This window comes from Pezoporus flaviventris, unplaced genomic scaffold, assembly GCF_033815535.1.
Source record: "Pezoporus flaviventris isolate CSIRO_AGI_PZ_B2104156 unplaced genomic scaffold, CSIRO_AGI_Pfla_v1 ptg000069l, whole genome shotgun sequence".
NCBI lineage: Eukaryota > Metazoa > Chordata > Aves > Psittaciformes > Psittacidae > Pezoporus > Pezoporus flaviventris.
This window is the reverse complement of record NW_026892617.1, coordinates 1,035,490-1,059,806: the sequence shown is the minus strand read 5'-3', so window position 1 is coordinate 1,059,806 and position 24,317 is coordinate 1,035,490. Positions and strand designations below refer to the sequence as shown.

The 24,317-nt window shown below is 58.9% G+C and overlaps 3 protein-coding genes across 3 annotated transcripts; 2 read left to right on the top strand and 1 right to left on the bottom strand.

Annotated features, from left to right (window-relative positions):
- Nucleotides 1–2,093: 2,093 nt before the first annotated feature.
- On the top strand, nucleotides 2,094–8,895 carry PRICKLE4 (prickle planar cell polarity protein 4). Its single transcript, XM_061471908.1, has 8 exons — nucleotides 2,094–2,243; nucleotides 5,520–5,675; nucleotides 5,953–6,060; nucleotides 6,141–6,278; nucleotides 6,370–6,570; nucleotides 6,768–6,954; nucleotides 7,431–7,730; nucleotides 7,991–8,895. The coding sequence occupies exons 2-8, from the start codon at nucleotides 5,523–5,525 to the stop codon at nucleotides 8,482–8,484; spliced, it is 1,581 nt and encodes a 526-aa protein (XP_061327892.1). The 5' UTR covers nucleotides 2,094–2,243; nucleotides 5,520–5,522; the 3' UTR covers nucleotides 8,485–8,895.
- Nucleotides 8,896–9,095: 200 nt separating this feature from the next.
- LOC133278834 (uncharacterized) lies at nucleotides 9,096–19,693 on the bottom strand. Its single transcript, XM_061471994.1, has 14 exons — nucleotides 19,566–19,693; nucleotides 14,703–14,785; nucleotides 13,506–13,617; nucleotides 13,175–13,230; nucleotides 12,801–13,000; nucleotides 12,306–12,713; nucleotides 12,053–12,144; nucleotides 11,756–11,889; nucleotides 11,476–11,591; nucleotides 11,242–11,373; nucleotides 10,649–10,777; nucleotides 10,385–10,507; nucleotides 9,774–9,881; nucleotides 9,096–9,520 (listed from the first exon to the last, which is right to left on the bottom strand). The coding sequence occupies exons 1-14, from the start codon at nucleotides 19,691–19,693 to the stop codon at nucleotides 9,338–9,340; spliced, it is 2,004 nt and encodes a 667-aa protein (XP_061327978.1). The 3' UTR covers nucleotides 9,096–9,337.
- Nucleotides 19,694–19,729: 36 nt separating this feature from the next.
- TOMM6 (translocase of outer mitochondrial membrane 6) lies at nucleotides 19,730–21,143 on the top strand. Its single transcript, XM_061471993.1, has 3 exons — nucleotides 19,730–19,860; nucleotides 20,590–20,688; nucleotides 20,819–21,143. The coding sequence occupies exons 1-2, from the start codon at nucleotides 19,730–19,732 to the stop codon at nucleotides 20,684–20,686; spliced, it is 228 nt and encodes a 75-aa protein (XP_061327977.1). The 3' UTR covers nucleotides 20,687–20,688; nucleotides 20,819–21,143.
- Nucleotides 21,144–24,317: the final 3,174 nt, after the last annotated feature.

Genomic DNA, 24,317 nt, shown 5'->3' with positions numbered 1-24,317 from the left:
GCAGCGAGTCCGGCGGCCGCCGCCTAGAGCGTCGCGGGCGGGGAGGACCCGGACGGGACCAAGGGCGGCCGCCAGGGGGCGGGCGGGGCCCGCGGCGACAGCGCCGAGAGGGGGCGGGGACTGGGGAAGGGGCGTGGTCAGAGAGAGGGGCGGGGCTTGGGTGTCCCCGGGGTTGGGGGGGGGGGATTGTGGGGTCTGGGGCAGGATGCGGAGCTGTGGGGTCAATGGGGGGGGCAGTGGAGATGGGTCTGGGGCAGGGGAGATGCTGAGGGGTCAGTGAAGGGGACTGGGGGTGATGGGGGTCAGCGCCTCAGCACCCTCACAGGGAAGAGCTTCTGCCTAAGAGCTCAGCTCAGTCTCCCCTCGGGCAGGTTAAAGCCATTCCCCTTGGCCTGTCCCTACATCCTTGTCCCAAGCCCCTCTCCAGCTTTCCTGCAGCCCCTTCAGGCACTGGAGCTGCTCTCAGGTCTCCCCTTCAGGAGCCTTCTCTTCTCCAGGCTGCCCCAGCCCAGCTCTCTCAGCCTGGCTCCAGAGCAGAGCTGCTCCAGCCCTTGCAGCATCTCCATGGCCTCCTCTGGCCTCGCTCCAACAGCTCCACGTCCCTCCTGTGCTGCTGCCCCAGAGCTGGATCAGGGCTGCAGGGGGGGGTCTCATGAGAGCACAACAGAGGGGCAGGATCCCCTCCCTGCCCTGCTGCACATGGGGGGTTCTGGGCTGCAATGTGTTCAGTGTCCTTCCTTAGAAAGCCCCAAATGCTCCATGTGTCAGCTCCGAGTCCCTAACAAAGATTTTGCCCATCCATCATTCCATGCTGCAGAGGGATGCAGGAGCGCTGGGAGCAGTGGCAAGGAAGGGGGCCCAGCACCACCCAGGGGTACAAAGTCCACAGCAGCGAGCGGGTCAAGATAAAGCAGCACAGAACAACCTCCCAGCAAAGCCAAACAGTGGATTAACGTCCCTGGCACAGATCCGAGCCCTTAAAGGGTCCCTGTGGAATTGCAGGGCTGGTTTGGCAGCTCCAATAGGACTCCTGTGCGGGGTTCGGAGGCCTATAGAGATGCTCGTCTGCCCTTTCTCCTTTTCCTCTTGCTTCTTTCCCTGCCCAGGTGATTTTGCAGAGGTATTTGCAAAGCTATAAATCACCCATGCACCGTATCCATGTAATAATGCACCAACACTGCCCTGCACGGCCTCTACCAGTGATGCCACAGAGCCTGGCCACCTCCTCTACCAAATTACCACCCCTGCAGATCCCGGCTGTCATCCTGACCCTGGTTCCCCAGAGCCCCACATAACACATGGGCCTCCTCCACTTCATGGAGCCCCAAACCAAGCAGCAGCTCCTGGGCATCAGCTCTGGTGCAGCCTCTGCCGATGAGGGGGTTTGGAGGGATGCTGTGTCCGTGCCCATCCCTAAAGTCACATCATGGGGCAGGATAAACCTCCTGGCATGTGACAAATGCACCGAAGCACACCAAGGACGCTGTGCCTCGCGTCAGAGCCTCTGATACATTCTACCCTGACTCTTGCCCGGGTGCAATTGCTGCAGCCGAAGCCGGTCTGAATGGCTCTTAGGGCAGAGTCGTCAGGTGAGCAGGGCTTTGGAAAACTAGGACATCCCGCCTCGCCCCTGGCTCCCTCCTTTGTGAGAGCCCAGCCGGAGTTTCTCCACCTCTAAATGGAGCTGTAATGACACTTCCCGCTCTTTCATGAGGCTTCGACTCTTTCCCTGAGCCGGCTAGGGAAATAAATCACGGCGCGGATCATAAAAGCCATCAAAACGGCAACCTGGGCTGAACCGAGGCGCGGACGGAAAATGAGAGGCAGGGAGCAGCGCCGATGTCACCAGCGCTCCTGCCCCGGGGGGTTAATGCGTGTGTGGGTCCGTCCCCCCCCTACACACACACACACACACACCGCCCTTTGCTCTTCCCCTCCCCGCCTACCGCGGGGTTCCCCTGCCATTGGCTGCCGCGGCAGGTTTAGGCTGAAATCCCTGAAAACCTGTAATTAGGACCCCGCTGACACGGAGCCGGCTCTTGGGGAGGCGGATTAAACACGAGAGAGAGAGGGGCGGGTTGGGTTGGGGTGGGGGGGGAAACCAAGCTGTTTCCCTGGCTCAGCTTGGATGTTTTCCTTTCGCTTTGCACCGTGTTCCCGGCCCAGCCTCCTCCATTCACGACCGGGACAAGGCAGTGGACGGAGCGACGGAGCGCGGAGCCCAAGGCAAGGCGAAGGGGCAGGTACGTGTGTGCCAGGGTGAGTATGCGTTGGGTTGGGGTGGTGGGGATGGAGAGCCGCGTCCGGGTGTTGTTGGAAAGGGAAGAGGAGGTGGATGAGGGGAAACGGAGGGCTTGGGGGGCTGTTTTTCTCTCGGAGGAATAAACGGAGGGAGGAGAAGGGTGTCGCTGCCCCCGCTGAGAGCAAAGAGACGGGGTCTGCTCCATGATGTAGTGCCAGGGTGGACTGGGCATGGGGTGCTGTGTCTCTGGATGTGAGGGGCTCCAGAAGGGGTCTGAGCTCTGCCATCCTGCCTCCAGCCGGGATTAGGTGGAATGGGATGTTCTGGGGCTGGTGATGGAGGTTGGGCCCTGTCGCACATGGATGTGCCGGGATGGAGCCTGGTGGCTGCGGGGAGAGGCGGGTGCTGGCGCTCGGTTCACACCCATGGGTTAATGGGTCACTGCTCCCTGTGAACCGGGAATGGTTGGATGGGGAAAAACACGTTAGGAAAAGCCCTTTGCAGCACTGGCGCATCCCCAGATGAGCAGAGCAGCCTGTGGCATTGGTCACGGCCCCCTCCGGTGGTGTGGTGCCATATGGTGGAGCAGGATGCTGAACACACGGGGGGTTACACTCGCCTTGTCCCCTCACACTGCTGACCCAGAGACTGCTGTGTCCAGCAGTCCAGCAGTGGAGTGTTGCTCCACCTGGTGCCATCACAGGGCCAAAAGGCACCTCGGGCTCCTTTGTGAGCCAGGCTCCAGCCTGGCTCGGGCTGTGCTGCAGGACTTGCTGCTCTGGCTTGCCTTGCCTTGCCAGACCTCAGCTTATCTCTGCCCAGAAGAGCTGCATCTTTATTGCTCTGCATCTTTATTTCCACGTAGCTCCGTTGCAGCTGTGTTGACAGGAGCTCAAGCGAAAACAGGTTATCCTGTGGGTGAGGTGGTGAACACAGAGCTGTGCCTCTGAGGGCTGCCGGTGCGTTTGGGTGCTTGAAAGGGGATCAGCTCTTTTTGGTAGTGCCGAGGTGTTGTGTTACCCCGGGCTTGTGGAGTGTTTGGTGCTTCTGGAGGGGGCTGAAGGTGGGATGTTGTGAGATGGAGACTGCAGCTAGCCAAAGGCTATGGCAGAGATGGAGCCCATGCTGGGAGCAGGGAGCCTGTGCTGAATGAGAATGGGCCAGGGTGGCTGCTCTGCAAGTTAATGTGTGACCTTGGCAGGAGAGGGCTGGGAGCCAGCTGGAGACAGGGGCTGCTCCCGGGGAGCCAAACAAGATGGAGATCCCCATGAATCCCTTTAGACACCGAGGGGCTGTGAGCAGGCAGGGGAGCGCAGCGGGGCCATCACCCATCCTTTGGGGAGCACAAGGGAGCTGAGCAATCGCAGCCTGGAGAAGCTCCCACAGGCAGAACCAGAGACTTCTAAAGCAGAGGCAAATGACAGCGGGTGGCACGCAGCCTGCCCGACTGGTCTGTCACACATCCCTCTTTGGGGGTGCACCGACAGCACTCAGGTCCGTGCGCACAGGGAAGAGCAGGCCTCCAAAGCACCCTGATGCCTGGTCCAGGCTCCCCTGCCCCCGTTCCTGAGGCTGGGAGCATCCTTGTATCCCTTCGCATGCCAGCAGGGAAGAGCAGGAGCAGGACTGCCTGGAGGCAGCGAGGGAAGGCAGGAAGGAAGCGGGGATAGGGATGGGGAGCAGAGGAGACGGACCTGTTGGGGCTGCCTGGCTCCTTAGCATGGGGCGCGTACCTCTGTCACTGTCTGGGGCTAATTACAGGGACTTGTGTGCAGCCCAGACGGCTGCCAGCCGCCGTAATCACATCAAACCGGGCTGGGCTCCCCAGCGCATCCCTACGGATCCAGGAGCCCTGCCCTCGCCAGTGTCCCCCAGCATCACCCTGCTGATGGGAAAAGGTGCCCTGTGCACGCTGCCGCAGGGATGGGGTTCCACGGGTACCACCGGTGCTGCTGGGGCTGCAGAGCATCACAAGGGTCTAATCCCAGCCAAGCCCCAACAGATTAGATAAATGCAACTTGGAGGCTTAATTAGCCAAGCTCAGCAGAGACACTTACCCAGACAAGGTAGCAGCTGGGTTGGGGATGGACATGGAGCCCATGGAGGTTCCCATCCATCATCCCCAGGGACACACATCTTCTTTTGGAGCTGCAAAGCCAAGACTGCTCCCTGGCCCAACACCGGCAGTGGCAGAGCAGCCCTTCACCATGTCAGCAAGGCCAGGGCTCTCTTCGGCCTGCAGATACATGGAGTTGGGACAAGTTACTTCATCCCCATCCCCTCCTGAGCACAGCTTCAAACAGCACCATGCAACCAGCCCTGCAGTGTAAGCCCAAACCCCAGGGAAGAGCCAGCAGCGCTTTTGTTTTACCCCTGATGAGCCAACCTGCAGTGTTAATCATTGACTCAGGTGCTTGGTGGGGAAACCCGAGTGGTCCTGGCTGATCCCAGCTCCAGAGCCGGCCACATTTGGGTGCATCACCCAGAGATCCTACATAGGAAGGCAAGTGATCTGTGGTGCAGGGAGCAGGGGGGGTTGAAGGTGTTTAGTGGGGATGTGGCTGCTGGTGCTGGCCAGGATGGGCTGGGTGAACTGGTCCTCATGGTGGCACTGATGCAGGAGGACCTAAGTGCATGGCCTGGGGGCTACCACCCCACAACCCTTATTCTGAGCCCATGCCAAGCTCTTTGCTGTGTAAAACACTTTCCAGAGCAGTCGCTCAATCCATGGTGGGCACTGAACCATCTGCAGGGGTGCTCTGGGGCTGTTTGGTCCCAGCGCTGGGACCCAGCTCAGCTCCATCCCACCCCATCCCTGCACCAGGGCAGGAAGCACGGGCAGAGGGCGTTGGGCTCTGGGCTGGTGTCCAGGGAGCCCCAGGAGCCCCTGGTCAGGCTTTGTTTTGGAAAGCCAAGCCAGGAAGGAAGCGAGCAGCGAGGAACCGCATGGGGAGGAGGGGACGCGCAGGATGGGTTTCCACTGCGTAACCGTGGGCCTGGAGAGGTGGTGGCTGCAGAACAATAGCAGCCCGAGGGGAATATACGATTTTCCACTGGATTAGGCTGGACCTCGGTCTCCTCCCACTGCCCCGCTCAGGGCCAGGCCACCAGGCCAGGGATCAGCTGTGCCAGCAGAGGACTGGTGGGGAAACCTCTGTGCTGCTTGAGCATGGACACCCGGGGTCTTCCCTGCACAGCTTCAAGCCATCCCCACCCCATCAGTGCCCTACTCCCCGCCTCGCTGAGGCTCTCACCAGCTCCCATCCTGTCTCCCCAGCTCATGTCCCTGCCCAGCACCGCATGGCCCCAGCGCGATGAGCCCCCTCCCTGCGGCACCACCACCACCAGCCTCCCGCTGGCCTCATCCGACAGCGACTCCGGCTGTGCCCTGGAAGAGTATCCGGAGCCCCCCACAGAGCCTGCGCCCCCCGAGGTGGGAGCACCCTGTATCTCTCCCAGCTCTGTGGGTGCCATCCATGGTGGTACCCACAGCAGAGCATCCCCAGCCCTGGGATGATGGAAATGGTATCACCATCCACAGTGGTACCCACAGCAGAGCATCCCCAGCCCTGGGATGATGGAAATGGTATCACCATCCACAGTGGTACCCACAGCAGAGCATCCCCACGATGAAGCATGTGTTTGAGCAATGCAGCTTGAACCCCCCTAAAAACCCACTTGTGTTTCTCTCCTCTACACAACACCCTCAGGTCCCGCCGTGCTCCGGCGCCCCCGCTCTGCATCCCTGCTCACCCACTGACAGCATCCAACTCCGCACCAGAGCCCTCCTGCAGCAGCTGCCCCCTCAGGACTGCGATGTAAGATACCGATCAGTTGGGTGCTGCCCAACCTGGGCTTCACCCGCACCCCATCCCCTCACCTCCACCTCCCCGTGCAGGAGCGGTACTGCCCCGACCTCGCCGAGGAGGAGAGGAGGCAGCTCCGAGCCTTCAGTGCCCGACGGAGACGCGAGGCGCTGGGGCAGGGGCTGGCATGCCCCGTGCCGGGTCCCTGCCATGGCTGTCCCTGCAAGAAGGTGAAGCATCCCCGCTATGAGCACCCGTTATTCCCCAGTGGGGACCCATCCCCAGCCTGGCTCCAAACACCGCATCCCCTCTGCCTTGCAGTGCGGCCGGAGGCTGAACAAGGGGGACCCAGGGGTCTCAGCATCGCGCCTCGGGGACCAGTTCTGGCATCCGTCCTGCTTCTCCTGCCACTTCTGCCACCAGCCCCTGGTGGACCTCATCTACTTCCAGCAGGATGGGAGGATCTACTGCGGCCGGCACCACGCTGAGCTCTTTCGGCCCCGCTGTGCCTCCTGCGACCAGGTGAGTGCTGGGCAGGGGGGAAGCTTTTGACTCCCTTTTGTGTTGTTAAGAGACCGCATGCTCATCTGGAGCTGCAGACACGCTGATGGCCAAGAGGAAATGTTCCTTCCCGAGTCCCTGTGCTCTCAGCACGGCAAAGCATCCTCCAGGCTACGGGGTTCCAGATGGATCCTTTATGGATGGCTTTCCCCCTCCAGCTGATCTTCATGGAGGAATGCATCGAGGCCGAGGGCCGGCGCTGGCACTTGGAGCACTTCTGCTGCCTGGAGTGCGATGCTCCCCTGCGCGGGCAGCGCTACGTGATGCAGAGCGGCCGCCCCTGCTGCCGTGGATGCTTCGAGAGCCTCTTCGCTGAGCCCTGCCAGGCCTGCGGGGACCCCATCGGTACGGCCCAGCACCCCTCAACCCGGGCAGGGTGAAAGAGGATCAAGGAATGGTTTGGGTTGGAAGGGACCTTAAAGCTGATCCAGGGACCCCTTCCATAGAGCAGCTTGCTCCAAGCCCCTGTGTCCAACCTGGCCTTGAGCACTGCCAGGGATGGGGCAGCCACAGCTTCTCTGGGCACCCTGTGCCAGTGCCTCAGCACCCTCACATGGAGGACCGTCTTCCTTATCTCCAACCTGAACTCCCCCTGTTTCAGTTTGAACCCATCACCCTTTGCTTTATTGCTACATCCCTGATGCACAGGATCCTTGTAGCCCCCCCCCCCCCCCCCGTAAGGCTGCTCCGGGGCTCCCCAGGCAGGACGTGGGCCGGGAGCTGCCGCTCCGGAGCCAGATCCCTGCGGCTGGGTGGGAAGGACGGGCTCTGGCAGGGGGGCTGCGGGCAGAGCCTCCCCCTCACCCGTGGTTGCCCCTCAGGTGCTGACAGCGAGGAGGCCACGCACCAGGGGCTGCGCTGGCACGCCCGGGCCGCCTGCTTCTGCTGCAGCCGCTGCCGCAAGCCCCTGCGGGGGCAGCCCCTCACGGCGCGCCGCGGGCGGCTCTTCTGCTCCGAGACCTGCAGCCGGCGGCAGGACGGAGCCTCCAGCGCCTCCTCCGACTCCTCCGACTCTGCCTTCGCTTCGGCTCCATCCCCGGCCTCGACGCCCCTGTCCCGAGCCAGCGCCGCGGGCAGGACCGGCGGCACCGGGGGCTGCAGGCAGCCGGTGGAAGGGGCTGGTAAGGATGCTCCTGCTCCGCTTGTGATGTGGTGGGAGGGGAGCGGGAGCAAAACCAGGCTCCGCTCAGCCCCTGGGTACTTTATGGGGTCTGGGGCATGGATGCAGCACAAGCACCGAGTCCCCAGCCCACTGCCCACAGCAGGGTGAATGCTGGTGGTTGGGATTCGGTGGGTAAAACCCTCCTCTGCACGCCGAGGGGCTGGGGCAGGGCAGGCTCAGCCTTCCCCTTCTCACCCACCTTTGCTTTCCTTCTTCCAGAGGCTCCTTCAGATCCGGCCCCCGTACATCCTGCGTTCAGGAGTCGGGAGGGCTGCGGAGCAGTGGGTAAGGAGCGGAGCAGCAATGCTGCGCACACAGGGATGCTGGGACCACCGGCTGGACACCCCTCTGCCCCCCAGCCCAGCACAGAGGGTCCCAATGAGCTTGGAGGCTCGGGACACCCAGTTTTGGGGGGCTCTGAGCCCAGAGCACCCGCAGGCAATGGAAACGCATCGTTCCGAGCAGGCACATCCCCTGGCCAGCACAGCCTGCAGCCGGAGGACATCGACCTGCAGGACATCACAGAGGAGGATGACTCCTGGTGCCCCACCTGCTCTTCATCTTCAGACACAGACTCAGAGGAAGAGGGTTTCTTCTTTGGGAAGCCCATTCCCAAGCCTGGGATGAGCTCCCTGGGCAGGGAGCCTCCGGAGAGGGCCAGGGGCAGGACGGTGAAGCCGTGGGGCAGCAGCAAGCACTGCAGCGTGTCCTAACAGCAGGGACTGGGGGTACTGGACCCGGGCTGCTGCCCTGCCAGCCCCTGCCGTGCTCTCACCACGTTCCGAGTGTGTGCTGGATGCGGCTCAAGGCTCATGGGAAGCTGTTGGGATCCTTCCCCCCCCCCAGCAGCCGCCGGCAAACAACAGCCTGTGATTCCCAGCGGCCTCTCCCGCAATTAGGAACAGGAAAAGCAGGTAGGGAGCAGGGAGCTGCGGCCTCCCTTCACAGACACGGTGGCAGCCCAGAGAGCAGCCACATGCAGGGGAGGGGACAAAGGCAGAGCTGCCTGCATCGTCCTGCTGCTGGGGACCTGTGGGGACAGGCAGGGTCCTGGCTGCAGGGTGGGATCCTTCACTGGGATACCTTGAAGGATGGCCAGCCATGCTCCATCCCTCATGGCACCAAGGGAGCAGCTCTGCTGCTGCCAACGACGATGCTCCAATAAAGTTCGGCTGAAATCTGACCGCAAGAGAGCCAGCACAGCTCTGTCCCCATTCCTCCTCACCTCGGGGCCAGCATGGCATTGACCATGCCACCAGTGATCCCCTACGGTGGGCTCTGCAACACGAGGAGAGTGGGACCAGAAGGATGCCAGAGCAAGAGCTGCAACGATCACAACTGGTTTAACTTAGATGTAAACCAAAGAACAACCCAGGGGGTTCAGGGCACATCCCTGTGAACCAGGAATGGAGCGAGGAGCTGGGGTGGAGGGGAGCAAACACTGCAGCCTCCCCACACTGAGCAGGGCTAAAACCAAGCACCCACTTCCCCCACCTCCATGTCCGTGAGAGGTGGTGGGACCGCACCAATGTGTCCATAACATCCTGACCTGAGGGCTCAGCACCCTCAGTGGCTTGGGGTGGCCGAGTCGTAGCTGTTGATGAAGTCCTCCAGCTCCTGGAGGTGGTGGATGCGGCCCTGGCGCAGGTTCGCCCTCAGCGCCAGCCCCAGCGCTGCCTCCATGGAGGGCTCCTTCTGCAGCAGCATCGTGGCCACCACTGCGATGGTCAGGCTGAACTGCTGGTAGGACTGCAGGGGAGCAGCATGGAGTCAGCACAGGACCTCCCAAAACCTCCCCACCAATAGCATGCACCCCCCCCAGAGCTCATCCACAAACCCCATGAGCCCACATAAAGCCCTTCTCGCCCACAAGCACTTCCCCTACAACCACTGTTGTTGCCAAGAGGCGTTTCCCCCCAGTGACCCCAAAAGTACCAAACTCACATCCCACATCACCCAGCATCACTTCTACCCCCACGGCTCAGGGGCCACAAGGACTCACCAGCTCAATCTTCTCCTTCCTGGAGAGGACAGCAGCAGAGCGGAGGTCTGTGATGGCTGGGGAGGGGTTTGGGAGCTCAGAGCAGAGCTGGTGCGAGTCATCTGCAGCCTGTGCAGTGATAAAGGTGAGGAAGAGTCAGACCCTTTGAAGGAGAGAGGGGCTGGGCAAGGTTTAGGCTGAACTGGGGCTAGCAGCACCCATTGCTAGCCAGGGACTGGTCACCCTGTGTGGGGACCCACTTGGCTCCCTTCTCTGACATGCAAGAGCTGCCCCAGCTCCCCCCCAGCATCACCACAAGAGCCCTGCCAGCAGCTTTCTCTTGGCCATTAGGCAGTAAATAAGCTGCTCTGCATCGCTCGCGCTGAGGCTGGAGCCCCAGGTCGGTCACGCTCCATCACGCCTCTCGTTGTTCTGTTGGCCTATTCCCAGCTCGTTCCCATTTATTGGCATCTCCAGGGCTGCCACGGGCTCTGCCTCCAGACAAAGCAGTGCTTTTACCCAGCCCCTAATCCTGCCAACAGGATCCTGCTCCCAAGCTGCGGCAGCATCCCAGGGCACCCGCCCCATGCAGGGACACCTCGGAGCGAGAGCAGAGACACCCTGCCCCATACCGGTTTCGCCTCACTGGATTCAGGAGGGTGCTGGGTCCCTGCTGAGGTCTCTGGTTTGATGCAGGTACAGGAGGAAGCCTCTCTGGGTTGTACCTTGGGCTCTGTGGGATCTTCTGGTGGGATCTGCAAGAGTTTGGATGGCTGAAGGTCACCAAGAAGCTGTGGGTGCACAGGATGGGGGGAGCCAGCACAGCCCTGCCCTCAGCAGTGGCCTCTCCCCTGGGGGGGGACACACACAATGGGGCTGCCCACCCCAAGACTCACCCCAGCACTGGCAGCTTCTACCTTGCCCTGCTGGCCCTGGGATGGCTCAGCAGGCTCCGGAGGGGCTGTGGGACTGCAGGGACATGACCCAGCACCAGCCTCAGGGCTGCTTTGGTTGCATGGCTTTACCTGTAACAAAGCATTGCAGAGCCCATGGTGAGGGCTGGCGATGCCACCCAGGCAAAGGGATAAAAGGGTTTGCAAAGGGGAGTGCAAGCTCCCTGGGCTCTGCTCTTAGGAGGGAAGAAGCAGGAGCTGCTCCCCTGGCCCAGCAGAACTCTTCCCCAGCGGGGCTGGCTCTGTTTCCAAAGCAGAAGGGCCTAGGCTGCCTGCTCAACCTGGGGACATGCAATGGTGTGAGGCTGGGCCATGTGTCTGTCCCGGGAAGAGGAGCCTGGGGACAAAGGAAAACCCAAAGGAAACCATGGGGCTTTGCAGCACTGGAGAAGAGTCAGGAAAAATCCCATGCCTGGCAAAGAGACAGCAAGGTGAAGAGCGAAAGGGCTGGATGAGAGCGAGGAGGAAGAGTTACAGTGGCCAAGGAGACCCTGAGACACCTCCAGAGGTGCCCCAGGAGAGGAGCGATCTCCTACCAGCATCTCTCCTGCTGCCTGCTCTGTCTTCACAGCCTCTGTCACAACCTGGGGATCAGCAGCCAGGCTCTTCTGAGAGGTGCTGGTGGCTCTGGAGCACTCTGGGACCTTCTCACTGGCTGCTGGCATGTCCTGGAGGACACAGTGAGGGTCAGGACCACGGCAGCACCGTGCGGTGCTCCAGCCAGGCAAACCCGGTCACCGTTTGGCATGTAAGCAGTGAAATCCCACAACCTTGGCCTGCTGCTCCCCGCTCTGCACAGGAGCTTTGATGGGAGTAAGTGGCTCTTCTTTGACCACTGGCTGGCTCGTCCCAGAGCCACGAGTAGACCGAGAGGGTGGCCAATACCCTGCGGAGCGAGACACACAACAGGAGCAACTCCTCGCTCTGCCCAAGCAGCTGGTGCTGAGCAGCGAGGAGCTGGTGCTGAGCAGCGAGGAGCTGGTGCTGAGCAGCGAGGAGCTGGTGCTGAGCAGCGAGGAGCTGGTGCTGAGCACAGTGTAAGGCACATACCTCTGGGCTGAACACACAGCGGGCGCAGGACCGTGGTTGGCTTTCGGTGGGCTCTGCGAAGGCGTTGGCAGTGCCTCCTAGAAGGGCCATGGAATCCCCAGGGCTTGCAGTCATCCTGGAAGCCACCTTGCTCCCTGCAGGAACAAAGGCAGATGCAGGAGATAGGACTGAGGCTGGAAGGGATCTCCAGTGCAATCCCTCGACCTTGAGCTAGCTCCAAAGCTGCATCTCCTTCCTTGGCTGTGCCTGGCCACAGAGCCTGGCCCCGTGTGCCCCACCATGGGCACAGGCACTCACTCTGTCTGGTGGGCAGGGGGCCAGGGGGAGTGCTGCCTCTCGTTGGGGAATTCACGCCAGGTAGAGCGGCTGGGGCCGGGTGGCATCATCTCCTGCAGGGAACGAGGTGGGTTTAGACACAGAGCAGGGCAGGGGATGCTGGGGGTCTGCCATGCAGGGAAACCTGTCCCCATGCATTGTGCTGCTCACCATGGCAGTGAATGGCCCCTGGCTCATTTCACCCGCTCCTTGCCCCCAGTCCACCACCCCTCACCGGGTGCCAGCCCTCTCCAAAGCACTCCTCAGGTCCTCCGTCACCTCTGGCACCCCAAAAGCATGGAGCGGACCAGTCATTGGGTGCCCATCCCCTGTACTCCTCATTCCCACAGTAGTCAGCAGGGCCAGGGAATGGCCTGGGGTCACAGGACCAAAGCTGCAATGGCAAATGATCGCCAGTGAGGACAGTGGCATGCAGGGAACAGCCACGCAGCTGCCACCCCTCTGGTCCATTTCTCCTCACCGGGTACCAGCCCTCTCCAAAGCAGGCTTCAGGTCTTTGGTCACATTCTTCATTGTCCCAGTGGCGTGGAGGTGACACATCATGAGGTCCCCATCTCCTGTTCTCCTCATTCCCATAGAGGTCATCAGGGCCAGGGAACGGTCCGGGCTCAGAGAGCCAGGGCTGCAATGGCAAATCCCCACCAGTGAGGACAGTGGCACACTGGAGACAGCCACGCAGCTGCCATCCCCCTGGCCCACCTCCCCATACCGAGTACTGGCCCTCTCCGAAGCACTCCACAGGTCCTTGGTCACACTCTTCATTGTGCCAGGATGGTGGCGGGAGGCAGTTGTTGGGTGCCCATCCCCTGTTCTCCTCAGCCACATGGAAGTCAAGACCAGGGAAGGGCTCCCAGGGATCAGGCTGCAAAGGATGGCAGCTCCCTGGGTTTAGATTTGCTGTGCTTCCCCCTCCCCACGGCAGTGCTCAGCCCCTTCTGTCTCTCCTGCTGCACGGGGAACCCATGGTTTTGGCTACCCCAGATTTGCAGGTGAACCCCAACAGCACCATCTCTCCCCACTGCATGGCCCCTTACCGGGCACCATTGGCCTCTCCCTCTCCTGCGCTGGGGCATCTCATCCCACATGTTCTGGGAGCCATAACGTCGGGGTGGTGATGGTCCAGCTTGCCAAGGACCAGGCTGTGGAGAGAGCACAGGGAGGTGAAAGCAGGATGGGACCCTCACCTTGACCCTTGCACCAGCTGGATGCTGAGCAGGGATGGGGAGCCAGGAGCCCATCCATCCTCTTCCCCTGCATGAGGTCGCAGATAAGTCCCAATTCTTCCCCATACATCAGTGATGCACTCCTGCCTCCTCAGCATCCTATGCAATGGAGCATCCCCCATTGCCCCCAGAGCTCCCCCCCTCCCACTACCCTGGCAGCACGGCAGCAGGGGGGTCACAAACCCACCTACCTGCCTGGGGAAGCCCCTCCTGGAGCCCGTGGGCGAGTACATCCTGCCTCGAAGCTCTTCCTGGCCGTGGTCCCAGGGAGGACAAGGGCCCCGGAGGGGTCAGCACCCTGCTCTGGAGGGAGAGGTGCGGGTGAGCACATCCCCACATCACTCACAGCGCGATGGGGACCACAGGGACCCCGCTCCCTATGGACACGGGGCCTCCCAGCACCGCGGCCGCTTCCATGTGTTGCAAACACAAAAGCATAACTACATTCCCCACCCTCCAGGAACAGCTCTGTTAGCTCTAAGCCCCGTCAGAAAGACCCGGTCAGGTTCACAGTACAGCTTATTCACATGCAAGATATGCGGCTCTTTTGGGTTGTCAGAGATAAAACCCATTAACCACAGAATAGCCACAGCACCAACAATGCAGCTGCAATCACAAGCCAGATTTCCCAGCTTGAAACACTTGAGTCTTGCCAAAAGCCTTCTGGGGAGGGCGAGGTGGACAAACCCCTCCAGCTGCCCATACAACCAGGTGTGGAACTCATCCCCATAGGGTACAATTGGGGTGTTTATACCTGGTTATTGCACAAAGTGCTGCGGGTGGGACTGTGGTCCAGCCTTGTGGTCGCGGTGTACGGGTATTTCTTGGCCACAGGTATATCCAGCAGCCGTTGGATTAAACACTTTTCGGTATCAAGCAGCACAACGGGACCGGGCAGCATCCGCCCCGCTCCACATCCCACAGAGCTCCTCCACCTGGTCCCTGTGCCCGCCGCCATCATCCTGACCCACAGCGACCTTCTGCATCTTCTTCACTGGTTTTATGCTCCCAACACCTTGGTTGAGCCCCGCCCTCGCTCGCAAGCACGTCTCAACACCCCCACCCCCATCCCCCAAACCCCACGGGTCTCAGCACCCCACAGCATCATCCCCACGGATCCCAGCCGAGCCGCTCTGGCTCCTTGGCACGGATACCCCCCTGCCCAGCTGGGGCTCTGCATCGGGGCAAAGGACCCGGACGCGGAGGCAAAAAAAACATTCCCTAGCACAGCCCTTGTGGTTCCCCGACCACGGTGTGGGGCACAGAGCAGGGCTCATCGCAAGGGACGCAGTCAGGGATGCTCTGACCCGATACTGGGGCTCCCAGAGCCACCAGTGGATGCCCGCAGCCCCCATCCCGGCTGGCAGGAGGTACTGGGCACCACTCACCGCAGCACCAGAGCGAAGGGAAGCACACGCTGGAGTTTCTTTCACCCGGCAGCAGCCTCAGGTAGCCCTGGGAAGCAGCTCTCCTGCCGGCAGAAAGCAAGCACTCAGGAGCTGGGATGAAGCCCTCAGGACTCCTGAAACCTCCCCGCCCCAACCCCGGCTCCATGCAAACCAATTGCAACTAGGTGCTAATTGCCCTCCGGGGAATTCCCCTGGAGCCTTTCAGAGAACGTGGTGTCCCTCCCCTCAGAGCCACAGGCACAGCCGAATTCCTCCGGTTATCCCAGCTCCATCAGCACATCCGCCTTTAAAGCACTGCTTGATGCAAGACCTGCAAACTGCACCTCGTCAGCCCCTGCTCCGTGCAAGGGGGACCCCCGCACCCCCAGGTACATGGAGCACCCGTGCAAGGGGGGGACCCTGCAACCACACTCGTGTGGGATATGCAGGAATGATTCGTGTCAACAATTTGGAACTCTTTGTGATCATTGTACGTTGTGTGAAATGTCTAGGAATGATCACGACTATGATGAAAGAGAAGAAGAAACAAAGGGATAGTCCATTTGCTCAACTTCCTGAAGGTCTGCATGGTTGGGCGACCAAGAGACACATCCTGTTACAGGATATTGTGAGACTTGGGTACTAGGCAAATAGCCATATAAGGTATGGGACAAATAGGGCTAGGACTGTGGTGAAGCTTGAAAGTGTTCTGTTAACACGTTACCAAGAAGTTTTTTTTCACCGAAAAGAAGACCCCATCAACAAGAAAAGAACAATGGGAAGTGTAATGAGTAAATTTCTGTTTGTTGATCAAATCTTGCTTAAGAGTTATTGGAAAATTACGACACTTCGACATTGTGCTTCTAGACCACAGGCGTCCGGTAAAGTAAACGATGTATGGGGGAAGGAGATACGGAGCCTTCCTCCCCACACCCACCGGGAGGCAGCATGAGACCCCTTATCAACAGGTCACGCAGAGCAGATACACCAGGAAGTGACACGTCCATCGGATGAAGAAGAGTATAAAACCAGTGACTTTGGGGAAGTGGGGTGCGCGCCGTTGGCGGAGCGGAGGCTCCCCGGCCGCCCAGCGCTGTTTTGCTTGCTGTGGCTTGCTCAATAAACCGATTTGATTCATTTGGTCTGGCTCCCGTCAATTTATTTGAGCCACGTTTATAACAGGAAGGAGCCACGTCGGCATCCGGGAAAAAGAAGACAAAGAGATTGGCTGAAACCCAAGACCAAGGAGTGTAAGAGACTGAACCCTAAAGACCACGGGGTGCGTCTTTGGTGGAGCGGAGACTCCCCGGGGCAGCCAGCGCTGCTTGCTTATTGCCTCTCGATATTAATCTATTGTAATAAAATAATTAAATCAGATCATGGCTAAGATGGAGTTTTTATAACACCTGCATCAGCCACGCCGTCTCTGGGATGCTCCCAGCCTTATCCTGGAGGGATCTGGGGGAGCAGCCCCCGCACCCCCCAGGGGCTGCAGCACAGCCTGCAGGGATGAGGGGGGGGAAAGCAGAGGAGCAGAGAGGTGGCCCTGGCAGGACAGAGCCCAGCAGGGATGGACGCTGCCATCGCACCCACCTTTGTTAATGAGGAGCTGCTCCCGGGACACAGCGGCTCCAGGACTGGGGCTGGAGCTGCTGTGGTGTCTGGTCACCTCCTAACGCTGGCAGCAGCCCTGCGGATGGAGCCTGGTTGGTCCCAGGTATGGCCGGGCCTCCCGGAGCAGCCAGGCACTGGGTGCCCCTGCAAGGCACGTCCAGCTTCCCCTCCTCTCTATTTCCCTGCATTCCTATGAGAGCAGCACTCCCAGGAAGCCCGAGGTACACACACATCACCCAGCCCCTCCAGCACTTTAACATCTGCCTTGTGTTAGGGGCTGACAGCAGTGGGAGGCTTTGCTGCTGCCTGGGAACGCTTTGATAACAACCTGGTCCAAGTGGGTCAGCCCAGCAGCAGAAACTCCTGCATGGATAGGGAGTGTGGAGCAAGCTTTTGACCTTGCAGGAATGTAGGAGGAGATAAGAGAGAAGAGGAAGGCCTGAGAGAGGCTCGCAGATACCAAATGTCAGCAAAGGAGGAGATAAAAGGGAAAGCAAAAAGCATGGAGTAAAATCCTCCAACGGCGCAACTGAGCTCACAGGGACGGGGCAGCCCCTCGGAGCTGACTGCTTCTCAAGGCTGCTCCCACCGGGCAGATAACACACAGCTGGTCGGCTAATTATGGTCTCTAATAGCTATAAATCAATTAACTAACTGGGCGGATCAATTAGCAATTTGGGATTTGGGATAGGAATGCAGCAGCGGCAGGGAGAATGGTGGCTGCAGCACATCCCCTGGAGAGCTGAGTGGCTCCAGTGGTGCATGTCCTCTGTTCCGAGCCTGGTCTGGGGATCCAGACCAGGAGGGCAAAATGAGCTCTTGGGAAGCAGGGAAATGGGAGGCATGGGACAGTGATGCCAATTGATAGAAACTATGTAAGGATAAGCTCCTCTGGTAAAATCTTGGTATGATAATAAAGGTCTCATTATAGCTACAGCCCTGCAGCCAGTTCTCATTCCACACAGGAGCTTTCCTGTCCCGCAGCACTGGGGGACAGCCCACAACGATGCAAACCACACTGGCTTTGGGGCTCTGCAGGCAGCATCCCTGCTGGGGCCGGGTCACTTTAGCACATCTCAGCCCTGCAGGCTGCTTTTCGCAGCTCTGGCACAAGGGAGCACAGGAGCTGGTGCTGGGCTGAGGCTCCATCCGGGTGCAGCGCCCTGGTCCTGGCTCACCCCGTCCTGCTGCACCCAGGCAACGCGGTGTGGTGACCGCGGCTGCTCTGTCCTGGAGTGTTTGCTGTGGAAGCACACGGGCACCATCGTGTCTCAGCAGGGAGCAGGGGCACGGAGGCAGGGCAGGGAAAAAGAGGATGGGGAAGGGCCAGTGCTGGGGGCCCCAGCAGCAGCAACCCCCAGTGCCAGGAGTCATTGAGCTCATGGGGATTGCTCCCTCCTGATGGGAACGGGCACCTCCTGCAGCGGTGTCGGGGGGGGGGCAGAAAAGCTTTTTCCCCCTCCTAAAAAGCCGTGAAGGCTGAGAGGGAGCTGCCAGAGCAAGAGGAATGGGGCTCATGGCTGAGGAGTCATGGAACCCCAGCCTGGTTTGTGTTGAAGGGACCTCAAAGCTCATCCATCTCCAACCAGGGACACCTTCCATAGAGCAGCTTGCTCCAAGCCCCTGTGTCCAACCTGGCCTTGAACACTGCCAGGGATGGGGCAGCCACAGCTTCTCTGGGCACCCTGTGCCAGCGCCTCAGCACCCTCACAGGGAAGAGCTTCTGCCTAAGAGCTCATCTCAGTCTCCCCTCTGGCACGTTCAAGCCATTCCCCTTGGCCTGTCCCTACAGGCCCTTGCCCGCAGCCCCTCTCCAGGTTCACCGTACCCCCTCCAGGCTCTGGGTCTCACAATCCCTTGCACCATTCGGTGTGAGGGAGGGAAGTCCCTTCTCTAGACAAAGGGTATTGTTTTATCCTTACTGGTATTTCTGGGTTCCTTATCGTGACTGAAAACGGTTCGATATCCAATTTGCCTACCGGTTCTGGGGTATACCATACTTCAGGTTTGTATTTTCTTCATCTGTTACTCGCAGTGGGTACAATTTAATCTTCAATGTTTCATCCTTTACCTCTAAACTAATCCCTAGTTCAATCATTAGATCTCTGCCCAATAAATTATAGTCTGCTTCAGGCACTAGCAGCAGGGACCCCACTCCCATTTTGGAATGCGGTTCAAAAAGTACATCCTTTATTACAGGTACTCCAAAAGGTTCTCCTTTTGCTCCAGTAACCTGTACGGTCTCCGGGGGTATCTTACATCCTCGGGGCAATTCTTGAACAGTTCATCTTTTCGCTCCTGAGTCCGCTAGGAACTCAACTTCTTGTTGCCAGGGACCCCCCACCATGGAATCAGAAGGCTTGCTTTTCTTCTGTCCCATCTTCCGGAGTGCCTTCTCACACACACACAGTCTTTTTGCCCCCTGTTCGTGGCCCAGTCCTTCACAGGAGATGGGAACCGCACTACTGAGGGGTCTGCACTCCCTTCATCCTTAACTGGACATCTCACACAGGCACACTCCGGGATACCCAACCCCAACCGAACAGGTAACCGGCCTGTACTTACGCACTCCTGCATCTTCGTTCGGAGCTTCGTGCACAAAGATTACGGGGTTGCCGGCTTTCTTTTGCTTGCTGTCGAATTTAGGATTCGTCGGTAGAGGGTATGGTGAGACAGCACCCAAGCAAGGGCCGCTATACAGCGGGGCGCCTCCCTTGTGTGGGGCTTCGCACCAGATTGCCTCTATCCGAGTCACGGCACCAAAACTGTTATAAACGTGGCTCAAATAAACTGACGGGAGCCAGACCAAATGAATCAAATCGGTTTATTGAGCAAGCCACAGCAAGCAAAACAGCGCTGGGCGGCCGGGGAGCCTCCGCTCCGCCAACGGCGCGCACCCCACTTCCCCAAAGTCACTGGTTTTATACTCTTCTTCATCCGATGGACGTGTCACTTCCTGGTGTATCTGCTCTGTGTGACCTGTAGATAAGGGGTCTCATTCTGCCTCCCGGTGGGTGTGGGGAGGAAGGCTCCGTATCTCCTTCCCCCATACATCGTTTACTTTACCGGACGCCTGCGGTCTATAAGCACAATGTCGAAGCGCCGTAATTTTCCAGTAACTCTTAAGCAAGATTTGATTAACGAACGGGGATTTACTCATCACAGCGCGGTGTGAGCGGAGGGAAGGGGGAGCTCGGTGAGGTCAGCGCAGGGGCCGGGCACAGGACGCAGCGGGGCTGGGAACGGCACCGAAGCGGTTCCGCGGGAGCAACCCCCGGGGCCCGGGGCCTGAGGAACGGCCCCGCGGGGCGGAACGCTCCCGGCCAACGTTGGGGTCCGGGCACTTTCCGCTTCAAGCGCCCCGGAAGTGACGCCATCGCGCCGCGACGGGGCCAGCAGGAGCAGGCGGCAGCATGGCGGGGGCGGCGGCAGCGGCGGCGGCGGCGGCACCGGCACCGGGCGGGCCGGGCGCTGCCCCGCAGGGGTTGGGCGGGTGGCTGCGCAGCGCGTACCGGTTCGCCACCGACCGCAATGACTTCCGCAGGTGAGGGAGCGGGGACGGGATAGGGAGCGGAACCGGGAGAGGGGACGGGAGTGGAGATGGGGTAGGGACCGGAGCGGAACCAGGAGAGGGGACGGGAGTGGAACCGGGAGAGGGGACGGGATAGGGACCGGGAGCGGAACCGGGAGAGGGGACGGGAGTGGGGACGGGGTAGGGACCGGGAGCGGAACCGGGAGAGGGGACGGGAGTGGGACCGGGAGAGGGGACGGGATAGGGACCGGGAGTGGAACCGGGAGAGGGGACGGGATAGGGGCCGGGATAGGGACCGGGAGTGGAACCGGGAGCGGGGACGGGAGTGGGGACGGGGTAGGGACCGGAACGGAACCAGGAGAGGGGACGGGATAGGGACCGGGAGAGGGGACGGGGTAGGGACCGGGAGAGGGGACGGGGTAGGGACCGGGAGAGGGGACGGGATAGGGACCGGGAGCGGGGACGGGGTAGGGACTGGGAGCGGAACCGGTAGAGGGGACGGGATAGAGAGCGGGAGCGGGGACAGGATAGGGACCGGGACCAGGGACGGGATGGGATAGGGACCGGGAGCGGAACCGGGAGAGGGACTGGGAGCAGAACCGGGAGAGGGGACGGGATAGGGACCGGGAGCAGGAACCGGGATAGGGACCGGGAGCGGAACTGGCAGAGGGGACAGGATAGGGACCGGGAGTGGGACCCTGCAGTGGCGACGGGACCCCACGCTTCCGCTTTCTCCCTTAGGAACCTGCTGGTGAACCTGGGGCTGTTCGCCGCTGGAGTCTGGGTCGCCCGGAACCTGACGGACATCGACCTGATGGCCCCGCAGCCCGTCCCGTAGCGGTGAGTCCCTCGGGAGCGGGTGTCCCGGTGCCAGGCAACCCCCCGAGCGCAGCCGGGCTCCGGGAGGCATCGATGGCACACGGCGGTCCCGAGCCCTGCCGCTCCTTACCCTGCCTCATCGCCGGTACAGGGAGGAAGAGCCGCCGGGAAGTGCCCGCCGGGACCAGGAGCAGGGTTCGGCCGTTCCACCTTGCGATGCCTTCGCCTGCAGGAGTGCGTCCCGTCCTCATCCCGTCCTCCTCCTCCTCCTCCTCAGCGCTGCTGCTCACACCTCAGCCCCGCCACGCCTGGAGCAGTGACAAAGGGGGGAAAAGCTTTTAGATGCCAGAGGGAAGGTGGATTCCTCGTGCGAGGCTCACGAGTGGTGTCTTCGGGGATGTGAAGCCATCACGTGTGGGATTTTATTCTGTACCCCCGTCGAGGTGGTTATTAAAGTCTGTACAATAATGACACGACCCGCTGGGAGTTCTGGTTTTGTGTCGTTTTTAATAAGAAAACTTCAGCTTACAAAAAACAAGGTGTAAAAAGTGTAAAGATTTACAAAAAAATCATAAAAACATGATTTATATTCCACACCCCAAAGACAAAGGAAGGGAGTCCAGGCCTGGGGTGGCCACGAGCCCCACCGGCTGCTTATCCAAAGGGAAAACCAAACCTGTGACGAGGCCCAAATGTTTCCTGGGTGATGTCTGGATGAGATAACGCTGGGATGCTTTAGGGAATGATGACTGCAAGTGGGAAGGAGAAGCCATTTGGTGTTGCATAGCATTTTAGTGCCCTGGGCTGAGCCTAAAACTTGCCGTTGGGCAACAGCAGAAGCACCATGTGGGAGCCGTGGCTGTGATTTGGCTACGTTACATGACAGCTCCTTGAGGATGCTGTTTGTCGAGCACAGGGACTTCCCAGCCCTGAGCAGGATGGCAGCATGATTGCCATGTGGCTGCAGGTTCTTTGCACAGTCCCACATGGGTTTTAGGATAAGACATTCATGTTTAGTGACAGAACTGCCCCTCGCTTGCCCCAGGGGGGGAACCTCGCTCCGCTCCCCACACACAGACTCCTAAAAACGCTGTTTTCAAAGCAGGTTTTTGACTATCCTGTAAAGAAATGGAAGTTCCTTTGAAGTAGGGATAATCCAAGTTACACAGAAGGAGTTTCTGCAGGAAAAGGAGATTAATTAGAACACGGAGTCACTTTATAGTTAATCTCTGTTTTGATTGGGAACACACTAATCTCCCGAGGCTGGGGGTCAGGCTGGGGGCAGTCCCTGCAGTTAAGTACATGAAGCTGCCACAGGGGACTTACTGGCTGTGGTCTTAACAAACCCTCGACTGAACTAAAAGCAGCTGAAGCCACGATTAGGAGCACAATGAATTACGAACTGAAGGAGCAGCGCGCGTGCCCCGCGCTCTGAGGCAGCTGGACGGATGGCCAGCCACATTCAGGAGCTAATCGGATTCTCTTGTCCCTTGTTGCTGCCTGGAAGTGTCCTTGAAGCCAGGTCTGGTTCACGAGCACAGCATGGCACACATCAGCTTAAGTCAATAGGGATGGGAGGAACAGAAGCTCAAACTAGAGGCTGCTCTGACTTGAAGCCACTGAAAACACCAGGAAACCCACCTGAGCCCCAGCTCTTGGAAGAGGTGCAGCTTTCCCAAGGGGATTTCGCACTGAGGGAAACCTCATCCTCTGCCAACAGCCCCCTTCCAGCAACCTTAACTTGGAGCAGGATTGACTGTCTGAAAGTGCTGACGATTAGCTTCAGTTCTGCCCTTCCTCCAGTCAACAAAGCAGTCCCACAGCCCCCTGCCCAAGCCCACTGCACTCACGCAGGCAGCTCTTGCCTTGGAGCAGCTGCCTGAAGTTTCTAAGCTGTGTTTAAGCTTCTCTTATGGAAAGGCAGACCTGCAAAACACAAGTTTCACTGAAAACGAACTCATTCACTTGTTCCTTTCCTGTAAGCTGTTTGATCGATGTATAGAGGGCTGTGGCTTGATGTTTGTAACCGCTTAACCAAAGCTCACATTAAGCAGGGAGGAAAACAGAACCCAATCTCTCTTACTCTGGGCTCTGGGTTGCCAGTGATAAATTACTGCAGTTTACACATCTGATAAAGCAGGCAGTAAGAAATAGCTTTAAGGGCCAGGCCGACTAACATCATTTAATACACGTAAGGTGAAGAGGACACTCACTATGAAGATGCCATTCCTCATCGGAGGTGTGGAGCTACGCAGCCCAATCACTACGTGGACTGGGCAAAAGGGCACACAACAGGAGCAGCCCAAAAGGAAATGATCACTGTTTGGCACAGGTAACTGATGTATGTAGCTTTTGATCACTGAAACACATGGGTTCATAAACTTAGAAGCTTGCTAGAATGCTTCATATCCCCTATCTGCAGTAGCCAGGTATCAATATTAATGTAATAGACACCAAAAACCCCACTAAATTGAGGTTTTGTATTCCCAGAGGCAATAAATTCTTAACCTAAGTCCTCCCTGTCCGATCTGAAACCTGCTGGAGGGATTAGATGCACACACAAAGGCAGTGTTCAGAGCTTGGATTTTGCTGTTCACCTCGAAGAAGGGACACTTGGTCACCATACACACCTATAGTTATTGCATGTTAAACTTACACAGGCATAACCACAGCACGGTTCTGCTCACGTGTGGAAGCATTTGCCAGGCTGCTAAGGGGAAACCTGTGCAAACACTGCCAGGACGATGGGAACTCTTATCTAAAAAGCCAACTCTAATCCACTTTTGCACAAGCTGTTATTTGAAGGGGTACAAATACACAGAGTTCAGACATGTCGCACTCAAATCCTTCTTTCTGAGCTTGTCAGTGCTGCTGAGGACTTGTAAAAGCACACAAGTCTGTCTGCTGCTTCAGAGGGGGGAATTCCTGACTTATTTCCCAAGGTTTCTGTCCCATGCAAAACGTTATTGGATCCAAGGCACCAAGTCTAAGGAATCATACAAAATTAGTTCACCCATCTGTACTGGCAGGGAAAACTCATCTCCCTGTCTCTCCTTTATGTAGTTCTCCATTTGCTGCCTCACATTAACAATGTCAAAGCCAGACCATAGAATTGTTCTGGTCAGAACTAAGGAGGTGGGAGGGAAATGAGGGTATTTTCAGTGCTTTGCAGAGGAACTGGTTTTGCAGTGTGCATAGTTTAACGTGGCCATGAAGGGTAACAGAAAGGCCAATCTCTGTAACTGACTTGCTAGCAGAATAAAGTCAGTTAAGATAAAGTGGTTTCCATCAGCGACAGCAGATGCTGTATCACGCCTGGCCATGGAAACATTAAGTCTTCATTCCTAAAAACATAACATTAAGGAATGCCAATTGACTTACAAGTTGGATGCAATAAGGATATGCTGGGAACAGTTCTGCCCCAACGGCTGCTCCTCCCGAGTCCATCTGCCAGCATTCAAAGGCTTCCTGCACCTTCACATGTGCTCCGAGCATCCCTCAAGGCAAATGACTCCTTGCTACAGGACTGGAACCCCAGTATGGGAAATCCCAGTGCACAGAGAAACCAATTCTGCTCCCAGTTGTACCAAAAGCAAGGGTTTTGTGCTGCAGACACTCAGCTTGGAACTCATGTTGCAACCACTGACTCC

What these genes read in the sequence shown, in the direction of transcription:
- PRICKLE4 (XM_061471908.1), top strand. Translation starts at nt 5,523, where the DNA reads ATGTCCCTGCCCAGCACCGCATGGCCCCAGCGCGATGAGCCCCCTCCC. An exon ending in TGCCCCCTCAGGACTGCGAT is followed by an intron (nt 6,061 to 6,140) that starts GTAAGATACCGA and finishes CTCCCCGTGCAG; the next exon opens with GAGCGGTACTGCCCCGACCT. An exon ending in ATGGCTGTCCCTGCAAGAAG is followed by an intron (nt 6,279 to 6,369) that starts GTGAAGCATCCC and finishes TCTGCCTTGCAG; the next exon opens with TGCGGCCGGAGGCTGAACAA.
- LOC133278834 (XM_061471994.1), bottom strand. Translation starts at nt 19,693, where the DNA reads ATGGCGTCACTTCCGGGGCGCTTGAAGCGGAAAGTGCCCGGACCCCAA. An exon ending in GCTCCCGCGGAACCGCTTCG is followed by an intron (nt 14,786 to 19,565) that starts GTGCCGTTCCCA and finishes TTCTGCCGGCAG; the next exon opens with GAGAGCTGCTTCCCAGGGCT. An exon ending in AATCCAGTGAGGCGAAACCG is followed by an intron (nt 9,882 to 10,384) that starts GTATGGGGCAGG and finishes ATCACTGCACAG; the next exon opens with GCTGCAGATGACTCGCACCA.
- TOMM6 (XM_061471993.1), top strand. Translation starts at nt 19,730, where the DNA reads ATGGCGGGGGCGGCGGCAGCGGCGGCGGCGGCGGCACCGGCACCGGGC. An exon ending in GACCGCAATGACTTCCGCAG is followed by an intron (nt 19,861 to 20,589) that starts GTGAGGGAGCGG and finishes TTTCTCCCTTAG; the next exon opens with GAACCTGCTGGTGAACCTGG.